The sequence below is a fragment of the Chenopodium album genome, chromosome 10 (genome assembly GCF_948465745.1).
Source record: "Chenopodium album chromosome 10, dcCheAlbu1.1, whole genome shotgun sequence".
Lineage (NCBI taxonomy): Eukaryota > Viridiplantae > Streptophyta > Magnoliopsida > Caryophyllales > Amaranthaceae > Chenopodium > Chenopodium album.
The window spans coordinates 54,428,472-54,447,706 of NC_137843.1; the positions used below are offsets into that span (position 1 = coordinate 54,428,472).

The following is a 19,235-nucleotide window of genomic DNA, read 5'->3' on the forward strand; positions in this document are numbered from 1 at the left end:
TTCTTCTTTTATTCTTTGTCTTGATCTTCCATGTATTATTGTTTTAAATATTACAGTATTCTTAATTCAATAATACTCCTTTAATTTCATTATTTTAATTTACATTCCTTCTCCTTGATTGTCTTTTACTGTATGATTTATCTAATATGTTATAAAAACTATAGTCACTTAGATTTTGTTTAGATTCGTCTCATGACAATAGTTGAGCTTTGTATATTGAAAACGTTAAAAAAGTCAAATTATGAGAACTAAAATAGCAACATTTTATTAAAAAGTCATAAGATAATAGTAAATTCACTTTTTCATTATATAGCTGAAAAGTTTCTCTACTTAATCTCATGATTATGTGAATCTACTCTATATCTCCATCTCACAACTATTAAAACAATATACAAATGTCAATATTGTGATTATTAAGAACCAAACAAATATCACTAATTACCTCATTTTTTGAAGATTGCTCAAATGCAAAACGAGTCGAAGTTTTAGAAATGGAAGTAATATTATTTATGCCGAAAAATAATATTTAGGAAGAGATTTGAAGGAAGGAGGTTGTCTATGATGGTTAAGAAATGGTGCTCAAGTGAAGGAAACAATTGTAGAGTGGTGTGGCGGGCATGAGTGATGGCTATTGCAACTTTGCCTAGGTGATGTAACAAATTTACAACTTTTTTCAAACGGATTTTGGTAACAAACTAACAATTAATTTAGTTAATTCATCACATGAAAAACCCATTGCATTAATTAAGTGAATTGCTAAACACCGCCGTTCAAAATGATCACCACCGCCATCATTTGGTGTAAATGGACAACCATGCCCTTACTACTACACCACCCCTTATCCTCCCCGACAACCCACCATCCCTTCCGACCGACGACAACCACCACCACCCTGACCGGCAACCCACCACATCACCCTCTATAACGACCCACCACATCCCCCTCTTTGACGACCCGCCACTTTCCATCGCCGGGGGAAGGTGGTAATTTTTTTTATTTCCGGCAACCGGAGCCCAAAGCCAAAAACCAATTACCATGCACGGTAACCGATTTTGGGCTCCGGTTACTGTGCATGGTAACCGGTTTTGGGCTTCGATTACCGTGGCTGGTAACCGGTTTCCATGGTAATCGGAGCCCAAAATCGATTATCGTGCTCGGTAACCAGTTTTGGGCTTCGGTTGGTACGGTTGCCAGAAATAAAAAAAATACCACCACCTTCCTGCCGACGAGGAAAGGTGGTGGGTCTTCATTGAGGGGATGATGGTGGTCCTCGCCGGTTAGGGTGGTGGTGGTGGTGGTCGTCGCCGGTCAGTGTGGTGGTGTCAAGGTGTTAGTGATTGGTGGCAAGAGGGAAAATAGTGGTGAAATACTAAGGGCATAGTTGTCCATTCACAATAAATGTTAGCGGTTTTGATTATTTTTGTTGGCGGTATTTAACATTGTTAAATCAGAGGAAAATTATGTAAATATTCTCTGTAACTTCTCATTCATATTTACGGCCAATACAAATATATATATATATAGCATTAGGGTAACAAACCCCTAAGCCTAGTCAAAATTCTACCATATCTTTTCACAAGATAAGTTTCCTAAATTATATCACAATAATATCAATTATATCACAATAATATCTCCAATACCCCCCCTCAAGTTGGAGCATACGGATCATAAATGCCCAACTTGCGGAGTAAAACTTCAAACTTGACCTTTCCCAAAGCCTTTGTGAAAATGTCAGCCAACTGAAGCGTCGTAGGCACATATGACGGTTTTATGAGACCTTTTGTAATAGCATCCCTGACAAAATGACAATCCGCTTCAATATGTTTCGTTCTCTCATGAAACACCGGATTCTTCGCAATATATAATGCCGACTGGCTGTCACAATAGAGGTGCATGCCATTCTCATGTCGCACACCTAAATCTCTCAGGATTCGCTTTAGCCACTTTAACTCTCGAGAGCAAGCAGACATAGACCTGTACTCTGCCTCTGCAGAGCTCATAGCTAACGTGGGTTGTTTCTTGGTCTTCCATGACACAGGAGATAAGCCAAGAAACACGAACCAACCTGTCAACGAACGCCGAGACAATGGACAACTTGCCCAATCCGAATCACACCACCCTTCCAACTGTAGAGCGCTATCAGACCGTAGCAAGATACCCTGACCTGGACTCTTCTTCAAATATCTCACAACTCGCAGGGCAGCATCCCAGTGCTCTACCCTCGGACTCTGCATAAATTGAGATAAAATATGCACAGAATAGGCCAAGTCCGGCCTGTGTGACTGCTAAATAAATCAAACGCCCTATAAGACGTCTATACCTCTCAACATCATTAATAACTCCCCATCTGCCAGAGCTAACCTGTGGTTTTGCTCCATGGGAAAATCTGCTGGTTTTGCGTCAAGCAACCCTGTTTCAGTAATTATGTCTAAGGCGTACTTTTTCTGGCACATGAAAATTCCCTGCTTGTTTCTGGCTATCTCTAGCCCCAAAAAATATTTCAACACACCCAAGTCCTTCATCTTGAAACAGTCACCTAGATATGCTTTGAATGATAACAAGGCAGTTTTATCATTCCCTGCAACAATTAAATCGTCAACATAAACTAGCACATTAAGTTGCATTTTCCCTCTTGTCAGAGTAAAAAGAGAATAATCATAGTATGACTGTTTAAAGCCATAATTCTTCAAAGCCGTCGTCAATTTTGCAAACCAACACCGAGGGGCTTGTTTCAAGCCATACAACGACTTCAACATCCTGCACACTTTCCCTGAATTATTTTTGTCAAAACCAAGGGGAATCTTCATGTATACCTCTTCCTCCAAGTCACCGTGTAAGAAGGCATTATGAACGTCCATCTGATGGACTTCCCAATTCTTCACTGCTGCAACTGCAAGAAAAGTACGAACGGTCACCATTTTTGCAACCGGAGCAAATGTCTCATTGTAATCTAGACCTTCAACTTGATGATTGCCAAAGATCACTAGGCGAGCCTTCAATCGTTGCAAGTTGCCATGTTCGTCATACTTCTCTTTATACACCCATTTACTCCCGAGTGCCTTTTTGCCAGGTGGAAGAGATTGTAGAACCCACGTGCCCTGTTCTTCTAGTGCCCGTATTTCATCGGCCATTGCTTGTCTCCATCCTTCATGCTTCATGGCTTCCTTGAAATTTTTCGGTTCATTTCTACCTGTAATTGCAGCAATATATGTTCTATGCTTCACAGAAAAACGATGAGAATCAACAAAATGTGTTATTTATTGGATAAACAGTACCTGAGGAAGATGTTGCAGATGAACGATTTGATGTGAGTGGACTATTATTGCGAATGGTATGAGTCACAAAATCCTTGAACTTAACCGAAGGAATCTTCACTCGTTTGCCTTTACCCATTGCCGAAAGATCTTCACCCTGCTCAATGTCAGTCGTGTGGGGCTGTATTTGATGCTGCTGCTCGGAGTGGGAAGCTGCTCTGCTGCTGTCGGGCTGCTCCTCTCCACCAGCAAGCGCTGATGACCCAGCTAGCACATCAGTGCTACTGGCAGCCCCTGCCATGGGCTGGTCGTAGCTGGGAGGAGTGTGCCACGGGCTGCCCGTGGTGTTTACTGCCTGGGTACAATTTTCAGCATATTCTTCACAAATTTCAGCTCTCTCCTCCATATTCTCACGGCCCCCAACTCCCTCATCACCAATACTACAAAATTCATCCTCACTTGCACACATATCATCAAAATTCACACTTGGGGCTGTTTTAATTTCATTGGCAGAAGACATAAGAAAAGGAAATTCATGCTCCAAAAATTGTACATCCCGGGAAATAAAAATTTCTTTTGTCTCCAAGTCAAACAATTTCCACCCTTTTTTTCCAAAAGGATACCCCAAGAACACACATTTGCGGCTCCTACTAGCAAACTTGTCTCCTTTGCTTCGTTGATTGTGAGCATAACACAAGCACCCAAAGACTTTAATATACTCATATGACGGTGTCTTATCAAATAAAATTTCATACGGAGTCTTAAACTCAAGCAATCTAGATGGGGTACGATTTATCAAATGACAAGCTGCTTGCACACACTCCCCCCAAAATCGAATAGACAAATTTGCTTGAAATCTCAAAGCCCGAGCCACATTAAGAATATGTTGATGTTTACGCTCAACACGGCCATTTTGTTGAGGCGTCCCCACACAAGAAGTTTCAAATATAATCCCATTAGCATTAAAATAAGGTCGCAAGGAATTAAATTCCGTTCCATTATCACTACGCACAACTTTAATCTCATGTTCAAATTGACGTCTAACTAACGCAATAAAATTAAGAAACATCAATTCAACCTCAGTTTTATTGCGTAATAAATACGTCCACACACCTCTTGAAAAATCATCCACAATTGTTAAAAAATAATGTGAGCCACAAGATGATGGAGTCTTGTATGCCCCCCATAAATCAACATGAACAAGTTCAAAAGAACGACTCGCTTTATTTGTGCTAATAGGAAAACTACTTCTATGTTGTTTTTCCCTAGGGCATACATCACATGATTTATTCTTAAGACTCGTACTAGAACTACTCATAAAAGGAAGATGCTGTAGAACCTTTCCCGAAGGATGCCCCAAACGTTGATGCCACAACTCTGTTGATTGACCCTTGTCTAGCTTCAAAGCCTTCACCGTTGGAACACCTCGGAAATAATATAGTCCATCCACTCGTTCACCCGCTCCAATCACCTTCCTCGTCGTTAGGTCCTGTATAACACAAAGTTTGTTAGTAAATTGCAGAGTGCAATTAGATTCATCACACAACTGTGTTGCAGAAATTAAATTGCAATTTAATTGAGGCACATAAAGAACATTATGAATCTTCAGACCCCCTTTCAAGGTCACAGAACCAATTTTAGAGGCATTAGCACTTTTCCCATCCGGTAATCCTACCGGACAATGTTGTACATCACAAATATTCGTCAAAAGGGATAAGTCACAAGTCATGTGATTGGATGCGCCGGTGTCAACAATCCAACCTATTTGATCCTTACCATGAAGCTTAGGTTTCATAGAGGAAAGATGATCTAAGAGCTGCTGTAGTTGGGTCGGAGTGACCCCCGAAAGCGCTGCACCATCAGCAGCCGAAACACCACCTTTCTGCGTGGTGTGAGAAGCAGTTTGCGTGGCTGCTTTGTTAGCACGCACAGGGGCAGCAGGAGCGTTGCCACGCCCTCCCCCTCGTCCTCCTCCATTATGCCCTCCGGAATCACCACGACCCCGGCCTCGACCTCCACGCCCACGGTTGCCCCACCATGAAGGATAACCATGAATTTGGAAGCAATCTGTCTCATCATGCCTAACCCGATTACAGTGATTGCAAAATTTCTCTGAATTTTCACCTAATCGCTGCGGTTTGGAGGTAGGTTCATGTTGTAGCTTGAAGGCCATAGGAGTTTCACGAGCCACTGCCGAGTCACCACTGCCGCCATGGAGCTGGTCTGCTTGGACAAGCTGCTGGTATGCCTTATCCACCGAAGGCAGGGGATCTTGGGCTAGAAGTTGGCCCCTAAGAGAGGCATATGCATCATCAAGACCGATCAAAAAATGGTGAATTAAATCTTCTTGACGCAATCGTTCCACTTGAGCAACAATGTTACATTTACACAAACCACAAGAACAGCGAGGCACGGTAATATAGGTATGCAATTCATCAAAAAATTTCAAAATTCTACCAAAGTATGCTACAATACTTTCGGAGGCAGATTGTTTGCACTCACCCAATGATAATTTGAGTTGGCATATGCGAGTCCCACTAACAACACAGAAACGATTTTTAAGATTCATCCACAATAATTGAGCATCATCATACTCACCAATTGTAGCTCTCACCGACGAGTCCAAGGTATTTGTAATCCAAGCAACCAACATCGCGTGAACAGCCACCCAATCATCCAATTTATCATCATCCGTCGGTGTCTTGACGGATCCGTCAATGAAGCCATACTTGCGTTTTGCCTTCAACGAGGTTCGAATTGCCCTCGCCCACTCATCATAATTCTCACCCCGTAGTTGAATCGGAGTAATTATGTTCCCGGGTCCATCACTTGAACCTAGGTGATAAGTCATGTCCACCTTGACTTTTCCTCCATCACCACCTGACCCGTCACCGCCTGAGCCACTTGCACCTCCGGCCATCACTCACAACTCAATGAAAGTAGGAAAAGAGAAAAAAAAATTTGGCAAAGAAGCAGACTCACAAATTCTGGAAAATCGTGTACCAATTATGAAAATTGAACACTAAAAAAATTAGACCTTTACTAGGCTCTTGATACCATGTTAAATCAGAGGAAAATTATGTAAATATTCTCTGTAACTTCTCATTCATATTTACGGCCAATACAAATATATATATATATAGCATTAGGGTAACAAACCCCTAAGCCTAGTCAAAATTCTACCATATCTTTTCACAAGATAAGTTTCCTAAATTATATCACAATAATATCAATTATATCACAATAATATCTCCAATAAACATCCCATCAGAAGCGGAGATTAATACAGTTAAAGTTCATATTCAATATCAAGACTAAGAATTAGATCAATCCCCTCTTATATTTCACGACCATATAAAAAACTCGTAAACACAAATCTATACTATATATTAAAAGGCGTTCCTAATCAAGGATACACGCCACGTGTCACTCCTCTCTCCACTAAGAAGATGCCACATCACCAAGGAGAATTGATACATGTTAATTAAAAAATGTTTATATTAAGGATTGAACTCGGGTCATTAGAAAATAAATTAGAAGCCATACCATCTTTGCTATCTAACACTTTAGTTTACTTATTCTTCCTAAATATAGTTAATGTATGCCATTTTTTTTTTTGTACAAATTATTTTCTTCAACTATATCTATAATAAAAGTATTTAAGTTTATTTATTTATTTTTTTAAAAAAGTATTTAAGATTAGTATAATACATGAAAACTATAATACAAAGTAGAGAATATTTAACGTATAGACCTGGGGCATCGCCCGGGCTATACACTAGTTAATAATTATAGAGTGTCATCATAAAAATCAATCTATACAAGTGAATCGCTAAATCATGCCCCATACTCGAACACAGAATCACAACAGATCTTTTTGATTCCCTTTTGGAACATACTCTGGATCTCCCTAACAAATCCAGTCTTGACAACTCCCCCACTAACCCTCCTCTCTTCTCCTCCTATTTAAACAACTCTCTCTCCTCTTTTTCTTAATTAAACACACTTTCTCTCTCTAAAACCAGACTAATTACAATGGATGCTCTCCACTCTCCTCCAACAGACCTGGAAACCAACCAACCCCTCCTCCAACCCACCCGAACCCGACCCGAACCCGAACACGAATCCCCAATCCACAAACCCATCAAAGGACTCGCAGTAATCAGCCTCTCATGTATGCTAATCCTCTCTCTAATGGCGGTCATTTTCAACGGCCAGACCACTCACCTACCATTGTCGTCGGAAAACCGCCGTATTCCGTCGCCGGAGAAGGTGATTCCGGCGGTAACTTCTAGAGGAAAATTGGAAGGTGTGTCGGAAAAAGTTTTCCGATTAGAAGAAACTGAAGAAGGAGTTTCGTTTCCATGGACAAATGATATGCTGATGTGGCAAAGGAGTGGCTACCATTTTCAGCCGGAAAAAAATTGGATGAATGGTTAGGCAATCTTTTCTTTCGTCTTTGACTTTTTTTTTTTTTTTAACGATAATTTTGTAAGTTAAGATAATTATTGAAGAAATGCTAATTGATTTTTTTTTTTTGAATTTTTTTTTTTTGGGTGATGTGGAATTATTGACGGCGTACGTAATTCAGATCCTAATGGTGAGTTTTTATTCTCTTTGAACAAGTTATTTGCTTACATTATTAACTATTTTTGGTGACATAAATAATTAAATATTGGGTTAAGTTTTATTTTTTTGGGTGTATTGATATCCACATTTGTCAAAGTACTACGTAGTAGGTTATTGTGGTTCATTAATCATCAATGTGATAAATATGTGAAATGGAATAGGATTACAATGTAGGAATTTATCTAAAAATTTTATTGATCGGGTAATCTCTATATTTGTTTGTTATTTCATATTTATTTTTCTACAAGAATAATTTGCGTAACTCATTTAAAGTGTAGTGAAATACGTAATTATGTCCTTATAGTTCATTTAGATTTGGCCAAATAAAGTAGGCATTTAACTAGCTAACGATTATCTAATTAGGGTTTTGAAGATGCTTGTCGTTTATGGATGTAGGAGGAAGAGTATTATATACGTAGTACATAATTTGTATCTAGTACGAGTATATGTTATGGTTTTATTCTTCCACGTTTATACAAAGTAAACAATAATTGATATAGATGATTTGCCCTATTGGTTGAATTATGGACAAAAAAGGTACATTTTCAATTATAAACAAGGCCTACAACGTGGCTTAAAAATATACTTTGTATATCTTATTAGTCTAAGTAATCAAGGATAATTAGGCAAGTGAATAAAGTCATTAGGCCTTTAGGGTGTTAATAATGGGTAAAACTTTTACATTAAGAACTATTTACAATAAAAAATATCTAAGAAATGTACTTAGCTAGTAAATCAAGGGGTTATGGTCATAAACTCATACTAGTCAATTTCAATTGAAATAGACTTGAACTGTAAAAAAATCACTTTATGTTTAATCACATGTCCCACGACCTAAGTAGTAGTTTACTAGCCAATTAATAAGCCATAAGATTTACATGATTAAGGCCATGTTTGGTAATTGGCTTTTTAATGGGTTTTTGGTTGACTTTTGGCTTTTGGCTTTTTTAGGTGGTCAAACAGCCAAAAAATGTGTTTGGTAATTGGCTTTTTAATCAGCGAAAAAGCTGGCTTTTAAGCCAAAATGAAAAAGCTGCTTTGAGTAGCTTTTTTGTTGGCTTTTGGCTTGTTGGCCCACAAATTATCTAATAAACAGCCAACAACCAACAATTAATTTACCAAACACTTTTATAAACAGCCAGCTTAAACAGCCAATTTCAAAAGCCATTATAAACAGCCAAACATTCCAGCTGGTCAAACAAGCCAAGTGAACCAGCTTACAGCCACCCGCCAACAGCCATTTGCCAAACAAGGCCTAAAATTCACCTAATCTTACCCACTATTATTAGTTTTTAGGATTTTTCTAAGTTATGCCCCTAAGTTCTTCGATTTCTAAGTTGTGCCCATCTTTTTTCAAACGTCTAAATTGTGCCCTCAACCGAAAAAGTTTTTATTACTAGTACGAAGTATTCTTTTTCTATTGAACTGTATTTTTCCATCAAATCACAAAAAAAAAAAGAAAAAAAAAGTGTGGTTCCAAACACATCACTATTCTTCCATAACGTGGCCCAATTATTGAAGCTCTTTTCCACAAGTAAGCTTAGATTGATTATGATAATTTACGTGGAAAATTAGACAAAACATCTAATCATGATGTACTAATCCTAGCGATCTTTGTACTATTAGCAAGTGTACCTTTTCGATTTATAGTAATTAAATTGGAATCTTGTCATTAATATAGCTTTTTTAAATTTAAGTTCAACTTTGAGTAAAATCTACTGTTAGTTTTTAGGTCATTTTAATTATATTTTTGGGGACCATTATATAGCAAACTTATTCGTAATATGGATCCTCTATTATTTTTTTTTTTTTTTTTTTTTTTTTTTTGCTAATACAAATTGAGATTAAAAACACTTCAATTTTATGTTTGTATTTAGTATTTCTCAACCTACAATTGTTTAGTCATCAATGACTATAACAATGGTTGTCGATAAGAAGTTGTGCTTGGTAATAAGAAGTTGTGATTATAGTCATTGATAGCTAGAAGTATTAAAGGTTGAGAATTTCTCGATCCAATGTGTAGATATTCAAAAGAGTACAAAATTATAGTAAAACACTTTAGGAGAGTAGATGTGAAACTAAACTTAAAAGAAAATTAGAAAAAATTAATAGAATACTCTAAACATACAAATTAACATGAGACATTTATAAAGAATACATGATGTAGTGTGGAAACATCATCATAATGGCTTTTTGGCATAATTCATGTTTTATAATGTAGGGCTAAGATCCAATAATAACTTTCTTGACTTAAGTTGTAATGCCAAATAAATAGGCATAAAGTGCAAATCTATCCCAAAAGAAATACAATCAAGGGTTAAGTACACTCTCTACTGATTTTTTTAAAAAAATTTTAAGTAGAAAGTGAGTGGCTATTAAAGTTAAATAACTTTGTGTTTTTTTTTTTATTTATATTTTTTGATATAAAAGTTGTGGACCAATAAAAAAAAATGTGATGGTTAGCATTATTTAATTTTTTTTTCTGCTATAAGTTAGGAGGTTTGGGACCAACTTATTTTCTTTACCAGTTGGTTGGACACAGGCTTTGCTGATCATAGAATGGAGAACACTAGAACTCTGCATTATGCAATACCACATAGGCACATACGTAGTTTTTTTTTTTTTCCTTTTTTTTATATATATAAAAAAAATTATATACTGCAAAAAAACTAAAATTTAAAGATTAGATTAGAAAAAAAGGGATATAATTATAATCCGATATATCCATTCTATTATATTAGTTAGGAATTAGATTGTGTAGATAACCTAATTTCATCTACTATACGGTATGCATCAATTTTTCTTTGCTATTTTCTTATTTCCTAAGCGCTTTGATTGACATGGAGAGAAAAAAACAATAAGTATGTAAGGAGTATTTGATTCGTAGATTTTATATTTTTGTGACAATACATATCTCTTGACTATTGTTTGGCATAATCATATGTTTGTGAAATATTCTTATTACTTCTCTCTCATAATCTTCATAGTATATTTTAATACATGGATATGTTATGTGGTAACTAGAGGACATAGCATTGAATGATCAGTAATAGAAACCCATCACTGATCTTACTACAGACTAAAAATGAAAGGGACAGAACTTCACAACTTTGAAATGTTATTCACATGGCTTAATTTCCCTGCCATAGATGTTGGAACCCAATGTGTATCACTTGTGAGTGTCCCACATTGGAGAAAGAGGAGAGGTGGTTCCACTTTATAAGGTAGAGGAGTAACTCCTACTATTGCCATATGGTTTTGGGATGGAACCTTTCTTTGATCTTGTGAAGTGGACTCTCTCTCTTGATTTGCGGGTGCGGCCCAGACCCGTGTTTAACATGGTATCAGAGCCAGGTTTGTTGGGCCGTTTATAACCGGGTATTTGTCAAGCCACTGGTTAAGGGGCCTCTATTGGATGTTCATTCCCAAAGAGGATTTATATTGTACCTTCTGGTGTGCTCTAGTTCTAAGGACACTCATAAGTGAGGGGGAGTGTTGAATTCATTGTAGCCCACTTATGAGTGTCCCACATTGGAGAAACAGGAGAGATGGTTTCATTTTATAAGGTAGAGGCGTACCTCCTACTATTGCCAATTGGTTTTAGTATGGAAGCTCCAAGCTTTGTTTGTGGACCTAACTCTCCTCTTCCTTGTTCGGATTTCCCAGGCCCATTTCATATTGTTTCAAATTTAACATGGTATCAGAGTCAGGCCCACGGTTTGGGACCTCTAATGGCTTGAGTATATTGTCAGGCCCAAGTTTGGGACCTTTAATGACATTAAGTATTCTGGGCCAAATTGAATTGGATCAAGTGATCCTTAAGTTAAAAGGGACCTTACATGTGAGGGGGGTGTTGAAGTAAATCCCACCAAGTAACACATGTAAGAGTCCCACATTTATTAAAGAAAAGAGAGTTAAATACTTTATAAGGCTAAGGAGCTACTCCTCCTATTGCCATATGGTTTTGGGATGGAACCTTTTTTTGATCTTGTGAAGTGGACTCTCTCTCTTGATTTGCGGGTGCGGCCCAGACCCGTGTTTAACAATAGATTCTATAATCATCAATAATTTTGACTTCTAATAATTGCCATCTACTCCTCCTAGTATTATTAATTTTATAATTATATGATTCATGCATAGCATGTTTAATTAAATAAAAGTCTCAAAAGGAGCATAGTGAAAAAAAATAAATTACTACTCTGTCATGTACGCGTTTAGTTAGCAAATTGCGTTTCTTGAAAAAGAAATTGTTTGCCTAGATTCTTTACAGAAGTGAAATTTCTTCTGTCAATCAAACAACTTTTTTACGACATCCTATTATCCTATTACTCTGTACTATGTACGCTTTTTGTTAGCAAATTGTGTATCTTAGGAAAGAAATTGTTTGTCTAGATTCTTTATGTAAGTGAAATTTTTTCTGTCTATCAAACAACTTTTTTTACGACATCCTATTATCATATACTAAAACGAACAACCCGTATAATGTGTTTCAGGTCCATTGTATCACAAAGGATACTACCATCTATTTTACCAGTACAATCCAGATTCAGCTGTTTGGGGCAACATTACATGGGGACATGCAGTTTCAACAGACCTGATTCACTGGAAATACCTCCCAATTTCCATGGTACCTGATCAATGGTATGACATCAACGGTGTATGGACAGGTTCAGCTACATTTTTGCCAGATGGAAACATCATGATGCTTTACACTGGTGACACTGATCAATTTGTGCAAGTCCAAAATCTAGCCTACCCTGCCAACTTATCCGATCCCCTTCTCCTTGACTGGGTCAAGTATTCTGGGAATCCTGTTTTGACCCCGCCTGAGGGTATTGGGGCTAAGGACTTTAGGGACCCTACCACTGCGTGGTTGGGACCCAATGGAGTATGGAGGTTCATAATTGGGTCGAAAAAGGGTAAAACCGGTATTTCACTAGTTTATAAGACTAAGGATTTTAAGTCTTATGAGCTTGAGGGTAACCTACATGGGGTGCCGGATACGGGTATGTGGGAATGTGTTGATTTTTTCCCGGTGTCGACCACAGGCCAAAACGGGCTTGATACCTCGGCTTATGGGCCGGGCTTGAAGCATTTTTTAAAGGCTAGTTTGGATGATAATAAGCAGGATTATTATGCATTGGGTACATATGATATGGATACTCAAACTTGGACACCCGATTACCCGGAAATGGATGTGGGTCGTGGATTGAGATTGGATTATGGGAAATATTATGCATCAAAGTCATTCTTTGACCAGAAGATGCAGAGGAGGATTTTGTGGGGTTGGGTTGGAGAGACTGATACTGAGGCTGATGATTTGTTGAAGGGATGGGCTTCTTTGCAGGTACCACACTTACTACTCCTTTATCTTGCATGTGCTCTTATCATATAAATATTCACGTGATCATTCTAAATACTCGTGTAGTCGTGTTTGATTATCCATTTATCTATGTTCGACTTTTCATATAACTTGATTTATTCTGAATTGAAATTGATACACCTAAATAATCCGTATTATATATTGACTACAATATAAATGGATTTTATATATCATGAGTAGATAATGAATACGAAGTAATTAATAAGCTTGAATATAGTCTGAATAGACCTAATAAAAACTCAACTAAATGACTCATTACCATATTTAAAACCTAACATCACCTCTTGAGAAATACACTTAATAATATATGGAAAATAATGCATGTTAATATTTGCAGCAAAAGTTGTTGAACCTAACCCTTTCAAATATAACTGCAATCACATTTATTAGGTTTTGATTATGGAGGGTCACGTATTTGAGACCTACTTTTGTTTACTCATAATTCATGTGAGTAATAGTAGTATTATGTAAAGCAAATTAAGTGTACAGCTGTGATGCTTATCAAGCAAAGAAATGAAACAGTAAAGCCAATGTCACTGTGGTGACATAGGCAACCCCTGTTACTCTATCACACAAAAATTTCTCCTTTTATTATACTCCCTCCGTCCCTAAATTACATTCCTCCTTTCTATTTTTGGTATTCCAAAATTACATTCCACCTTTCTATCTTTGGTAAGTTTTTTTTTAGTAAATCAACTCTATTTTTTTGTTATATATTTAATGCTTTCTCACTCATCATTACCTAATCTTACTCATAATCCTTGTGCCAAATTACAATGAATATGATTGGTTAAAAATTTTCAATTAGGAGCATGTGATTGGTCCTTTTTTTTACAAAGGATTGATGACATGTCATGAGTAATAACTATTTTATCTTTGTACTTCCCATTGCATTATCTAATTATTGTTATTTGTCTTATTCTTCTCTCCTTAATTCCCGTGTAAATTTCCAAAGAGGAATGTAATTTAGGGACGGAGGGAGTACAGTATATTTGAATATTTAAAATTTTATGCTTGACAAGACATAACTACTCGTATAACATTTTGTTAGTCGTTAAAATTTTAAGGAAAATTTGTCAGAAACAACCTTTTAAAGTGTCTTTTTTATTTAAAACAACCTTTTAAAATATTTTTTGCAACTTCAGACCACATTTAAAAAAAATTTTACAAAAGGCAACCCAATGTAAGTTTCCGGCGTTGACTAAATCTTTTCCGATGTTGACTACGCATGTGCAATACACGTGCCTCATATATTACTTCATACACCCAATTTTCCTCCAATTAACTCCAATAAAAACCCCATCTTCTCTCTCCTTCCTCTTTGTCGACAAAACATCACTAATACTCTCTGCAATTCTTCTCAACTTCCATTAATTAAGAGGTTCCAAGTAGAGTAAGCATTCATTTTTTGTTTAAAGTTTTAAACTTTCTCAATTATCGGTTATCCTCTTTTTTTTTATTGCCATTTGCTGCCATGGTCAGATATAAAGGGAAGAAGAAAGCTTTGTCATCTTCTAGCAAATTGAGGGTCAATTATCAAGTTATGTAAAATCTCAGGTAACTTGCTTTACACCCAATTATCTTGCTTGAGGGGGACCAATTTTCAATTTGTAGGGTTTAGTTCGATTATTTAATCAAGCTTTGACATTTAAAAATTAGGATAAATTCATGTTGATTATTTAAATAAATGTACCCAATAATGCTTAATTGTGCCTTGAAGTATGGTTTTGGTGATTGTTTACTGTAATCGAACAAAATATGAATGTCAGTTCAATTTTTTTTCATTTTTTTTTATTTTGCGATTTTTTGGGGAATGCTGAACCTTAATTTATTTTGTTGCATGCATGTGTTGTTTGTATCAGGTTTAATGGTAGAATAAGCATATTTTATCCTTAGTATAAACTTATGGAACCCATCAATATAAGGTTGTATTATGGTGGTCACTTCGAGACAAACCCCAAAAAGAGAGAAACTACTTATGAGAAAGGGGACAGTAATTACTATGGGGTGGCATTACATCCTAATGTTGAAGAGGTTTGCTATTTTGAATTTGTTGATTGGACAGTAATCAAAATGATCCATAGAGGTTTTGAGGAAACTAGTAGCATGAGAATAACACAAGCTGACTTACACGAATTTGAGGTTGACCATGAAGGAGATACTTTTGTAGTTAACTTAGAAACAAGAGTATGTGGTTGTTACAGATGGAGTTTAATGGGCATACCTTGTTGGCATGCTCTGGCATGCATACAGTTAAGGAGATTGAACTATGAAGATTTTATTCACACTGCATATCATGTTGAAACTTATGCAAAAGCTTATGCACCTGCATTTAATCAGTGGCCTGTGACAACATACCCACACCCCTTGCCTCCACCTCATAGAATCCTCCCAGGTAGACCCAGCAAAAAGAAAAGAAAAAAGGAGGTTGGTGAGGATAATGAGAAAAAGAATGTAGAGAGAGCAAAGAAGCAAAATAAATGTAGTAGGTGTGGTGGACTAGGTCATTACAAAACAAAATGTTCCAGACCCTTTCAAATTATTCCTGAGAAATCAAAAGGGGGAAGGCCTAGGTCTGATGGATCAACGGTTGTTGCCCATATCCTTCTCGTTCTGCTGGTGCTACAACAACAAGTGCTGGAGCAAGTGGATCAGTGAATAAGAAGAAAGGGGTGGCAACAAAAAAAGGGAAATCCAAAGCCACTTCAGTTACTACTACAGTTAATGGGGGTGCAGCTGCTGCTACAACAAATGATGCTGGTGGTAGTGGATCACGCAAGAATAAGAACAGGGTGGCTACTACACAAGGCAAATCCAAGACCACCTCTGCTAAGAAGGGGGGTGTGCAGTTGTCCCAACATGTCCAAGCATCACAATTTTCTACATCAACTTCTGCCCCACAACCTCAATCTCAGCCTGAACATGCTGATTGATGGTGTTTTTTAGTATTTTGTATCTCTTTCTTTTGTTAAAACTATGGATCAATATCATCATTTGGTTGTAATGTGATATTAAAACTTGTTATATGTTAGTTAATACTTTGTCAAAACTTTATGTTTGTGGTTTTAATGATCAATGCTCCTTTGTTTGATATGATCAAAACTTGTTATTATGCAAGATTGGTAGCAATAATGCCGAAAATACAGCTCATTGTATGATCAAAATGGTAGCAATGCCGATAAAACATGGTAAAACATCCATTAATTAGTGCAACTGGTTCATATTACAAACTGGTAACAGCAAACATAGTACACTACCATTCTTTCCAGCCATACCTACATACACACTAATCTATCCTACACACTAATCTAACCACAGAGTTTCACTACAAGGAAACTACAGCAACAGACACAACAACACAAATAAAAAGTAATCTGTCACTTTGAATTCCGACATTTTTCTTCAGCATTTTCTTCTTTACTTTGTCCAATTCTTCATACAACCTTTGCTTCTCATGCTTTGTTAGTGATAAGTTTGGCCTTCAAAATGCTTAAATCAGTGGCTAACTTGCTCCTTTCTGCAATCAAGACATTAGTGACATCCCTTTGGTAGTCAAGAATGTCTTCATTAAGCCACTCAAACGTGTTGCATCCCCTTTGACCGGTTTATAAGCGTAGAATTTCCGTCCTGGGTTTGGGGAAAAAAACCCTAAGTTTTCGCAACACCAATTTACAGAAAAAAAAAGTAAAATAAAAAACAAAAACCACGATACCTGGTTTGAAATTGATGAAATGCTTGGTTGACACCTTGAAATCCCATATTCAAACAGCTTTAGAGGAATTTATTTTGCAATTTTTTTTCCAATTGAACGACAAAGAGGAAGGAGAGAGAAGATGGGGTTTTTATTGGAGTTAATTGGAGGAAAATTGGGTGTATGAAGTAATATATGAGGCACGTGTATTGCACATGCGTAGTCAACATCGGAAAAGATTTAGTCAACGCCGGAAACTTACATTGGGTTGCCTTTTGTAAAAATTTTTTTTAATGTGGTCTGAAGTTGCAAAAAATATTTTAAAAGGTTGTTTTAAATAAAAAAGACACTTTAAAAGGTTATTTCTGACAAATTTTCCAAATTTTAAATCATAATATTCTACTTAGATTTATGATAAGTTTATTATTGTATTGAAAACGATAGATTTTCTTTGAAGTAATTCTTATGAAAAATACTTCCTCTATTTCCGAAAGTTTGACTCAAATCCTACACTTATTTGAAAAAATTTCAGACAGTTCCAAGGGTTGTAACCTATGATGCAAAGACTGGAACCAACATTATTCAATGGCCAGTAAAGGAAATAGAATCCTTGAGAACAGACAACACAGTGTATGATAACCTTGTGTTACAACCAGGATCTACCATTAACCTTAACATAACCTCTGCTGCACAGGTACATTTCTTCTTGTACAATGTTACTTGCATTATTTTTCTTAACTGTAATTATAACACCGAAAACTCGAAATCTCTGATCAAAGATGGAAACTTTAACTAACTTTGAGCTACCCTTGTTGATGATGATGATAGTTGGATGTAAGTGCTGAATTTGTGGTAGATCAAGAGGCTTTGAAATCAACAGTAGGAGATGATGTGATCAACAACTGCAGTGCTGCAGCTGTTAGACAGGCTTTGGGCCCATTTGGGCTTTTGGTTTTGGCTGATGAATCTCTTTCTGAGTTCACTCCTGTTTACTTCTACATTGCTAAGACTTCTGATGGATCTGTTAAGAATTGGTTCTGCACTGATCAATCAAGGTACGTACGTATCTTCTTATTAGGCGCGTTTTATTTACCTGAGTTTATTAAGCGCACTTAAAAGCATGTGCTCGACGTATTTACAGAAATCATGACAAATTTCTCATGCTACACCAAATAGAACTGCTCATTTAATTTAACAATCAATTCATTAATTTTATTGCCATCATTTCGCCGTATAGGTCATCCAAGGCTTCCGGTGTAGACAAGCAGATCTACGGAGGGTCGATACCAGTTCTAGAGGGTGAAAAATACAGCATGCGATTACTTGTAAGTTAACCTCTTCATACTTAAACTTGGTAAACTTATTAGGTGGTTGTACAACATTGAAATCGCGTTGTTAGATGGTTGTACAACATTGAAATCGCGTTTATAATATTGAATAAGGCCATGAATTAGTGAATTACATGGTGGTTTTTGAACTATCTAATTGTTTTGAATTTTATTGTTAGGTTGATCATTCAATAGTAGAAGCCTTTGGGCAAGGAGGGAGGACATGTATAGCCTCTAGAATATACCCAACAAAGGCAATCAACGGGATGGCACGAGTTTTCGTCTTCAACAATGCTACTGATTCGAGTGTTACGACTTCTATCAAGATTTGGAAATTAAAATCAGCCAATATTGGTCCTTACAAATTTTGATCATTGAATATATGTATGAATATGATCCAGTTTTTTGTATCAATTTATATCACATTTTGCCAAGGGAGGAAGCTAGAGTAAGGGAAAGTTGTCTTGAGTTGTGGGGAAGTGTTGTATTGATTAAGTAACATCATAATGTATGGTTCTTAATTCATGAGCCAAAATGTAAACTTTGTTGGATAAAAGCAATAAAAGCAATTGAAATCATGAGAAATTCCCCCACTATGACAACTATTACATCATAGCTTTAAAGTGTATGAACTCTAAATTTTAATCAAATATTTCCCGCGGTTTGGTTAGTGTATATTTTGGATTGAAAACAGATTCAATTAAATCATATCGTTAACGTGTGTTTGGTTTGAAGGCATGGTAACAATTACCATTAACTAAGGGTAATGGTTACCCCTCATTTGTTACCTCTCAAAATTTTATGGTAATAAATACCCTTACCCTTCTCTTAACAAATACCCTTACCATGGTTAAACCATTCAAATTTAAATGATTCCTTTTTCCCTCTGTTATTTGTTTCTTTTCCACTCCATTTTCATTTTCCGAACCAAACGCCCCCTAAGATTCTAT

At 36.6% G+C, this 19,235-nt stretch overlaps 2 protein-coding genes and 2 long non-coding RNA genes across 4 annotated transcripts; 2 read left to right on the top strand and 2 right to left on the bottom strand.

Annotated features, from left to right (window-relative positions):
- Nucleotides 1-5,245: 5,245 nt before the first annotated feature.
- LOC145565425 (uncharacterized) lies at nucleotides 5,246-6,174 on the bottom strand. The gene is made up of 2 exons (XM_081625434.1): nucleotides 5,417-6,174; nucleotides 5,246-5,321 (listed from the first exon to the last, which is right to left on the bottom strand). Exons 1-2 carry the CDS (start codon nucleotides 6,172-6,174, stop codon nucleotides 5,246-5,248), a joined length of 834 nt encoding a protein of 277 aa, XP_081481560.1.
- A 1,061-nt stretch (nucleotides 6,175-7,235) lies between these two features.
- Nucleotides 7,236-18,870, top strand: LOC145562545 (acid beta-fructofuranosidase-like). The gene is made up of 7 exons (XM_081622855.1): nucleotides 7,236-7,689; nucleotides 7,846-7,854; nucleotides 12,377-13,230; nucleotides 17,490-17,651; nucleotides 17,786-18,012; nucleotides 18,195-18,282; nucleotides 18,465-18,870. The coding sequence occupies exons 1-7, from the start codon at nucleotides 7,290-7,292 to the stop codon at nucleotides 18,654-18,656; spliced, it is 1,932 nt and encodes a 643-aa protein (XP_081478981.1). The 5' UTR covers nucleotides 7,236-7,289; the 3' UTR covers nucleotides 18,657-18,870.
- Nucleotides 14,339-16,320, top strand: LOC145562546 (uncharacterized). Its single transcript, XR_014094405.1, has 3 exons — nucleotides 14,339-14,659; nucleotides 14,749-14,823; nucleotides 15,129-16,320. It is a non-coding gene; the product is annotated as an uncharacterized LOC145562546 (long non-coding RNA).
- On the bottom strand, nucleotides 16,453-17,103 carry LOC145562548 (uncharacterized). Its single transcript, XR_014094406.1, has 2 exons — nucleotides 16,979-17,103; nucleotides 16,453-16,893 (listed from the first exon to the last, which is right to left on the bottom strand). It is a non-coding gene; the product is annotated as an uncharacterized LOC145562548 (long non-coding RNA).
- Nucleotides 18,871-19,235: the final 365 nt, after the last annotated feature.

Excerpts from the sequence above, each read along its gene's own strand:
- LOC145565425 (XM_081625434.1), bottom strand. The coding sequence starts at position 6,174 with ATGGCCGGAGGTGCAAGTGGCTCAGGCGGTGACGGGTCAGGTGGTGAT. Across the intron at positions 5,322-5,416 it reads GAAACTCCTATGGCCTTCAA|ATTGCTTCCAAATTCATGGT; the intron begins GCTACAACATGA and ends ATGATGAGACAG.
- LOC145562545 (XM_081622855.1), top strand. The coding sequence starts at position 7,290 with ATGGATGCTCTCCACTCTCCTCCAACAGACCTGGAAACCAACCAACCC. Across the intron at positions 17,652-17,785 it reads ACATAACCTCTGCTGCACAG|TTGGATGTAAGTGCTGAATT; the intron begins GTACATTTCTTC and ends TGATGATGATAG. Across the intron at positions 18,013-18,194 it reads TTCTGCACTGATCAATCAAG|GTCATCCAAGGCTTCCGGTG; the intron begins GTACGTACGTAT and ends TTCGCCGTATAG.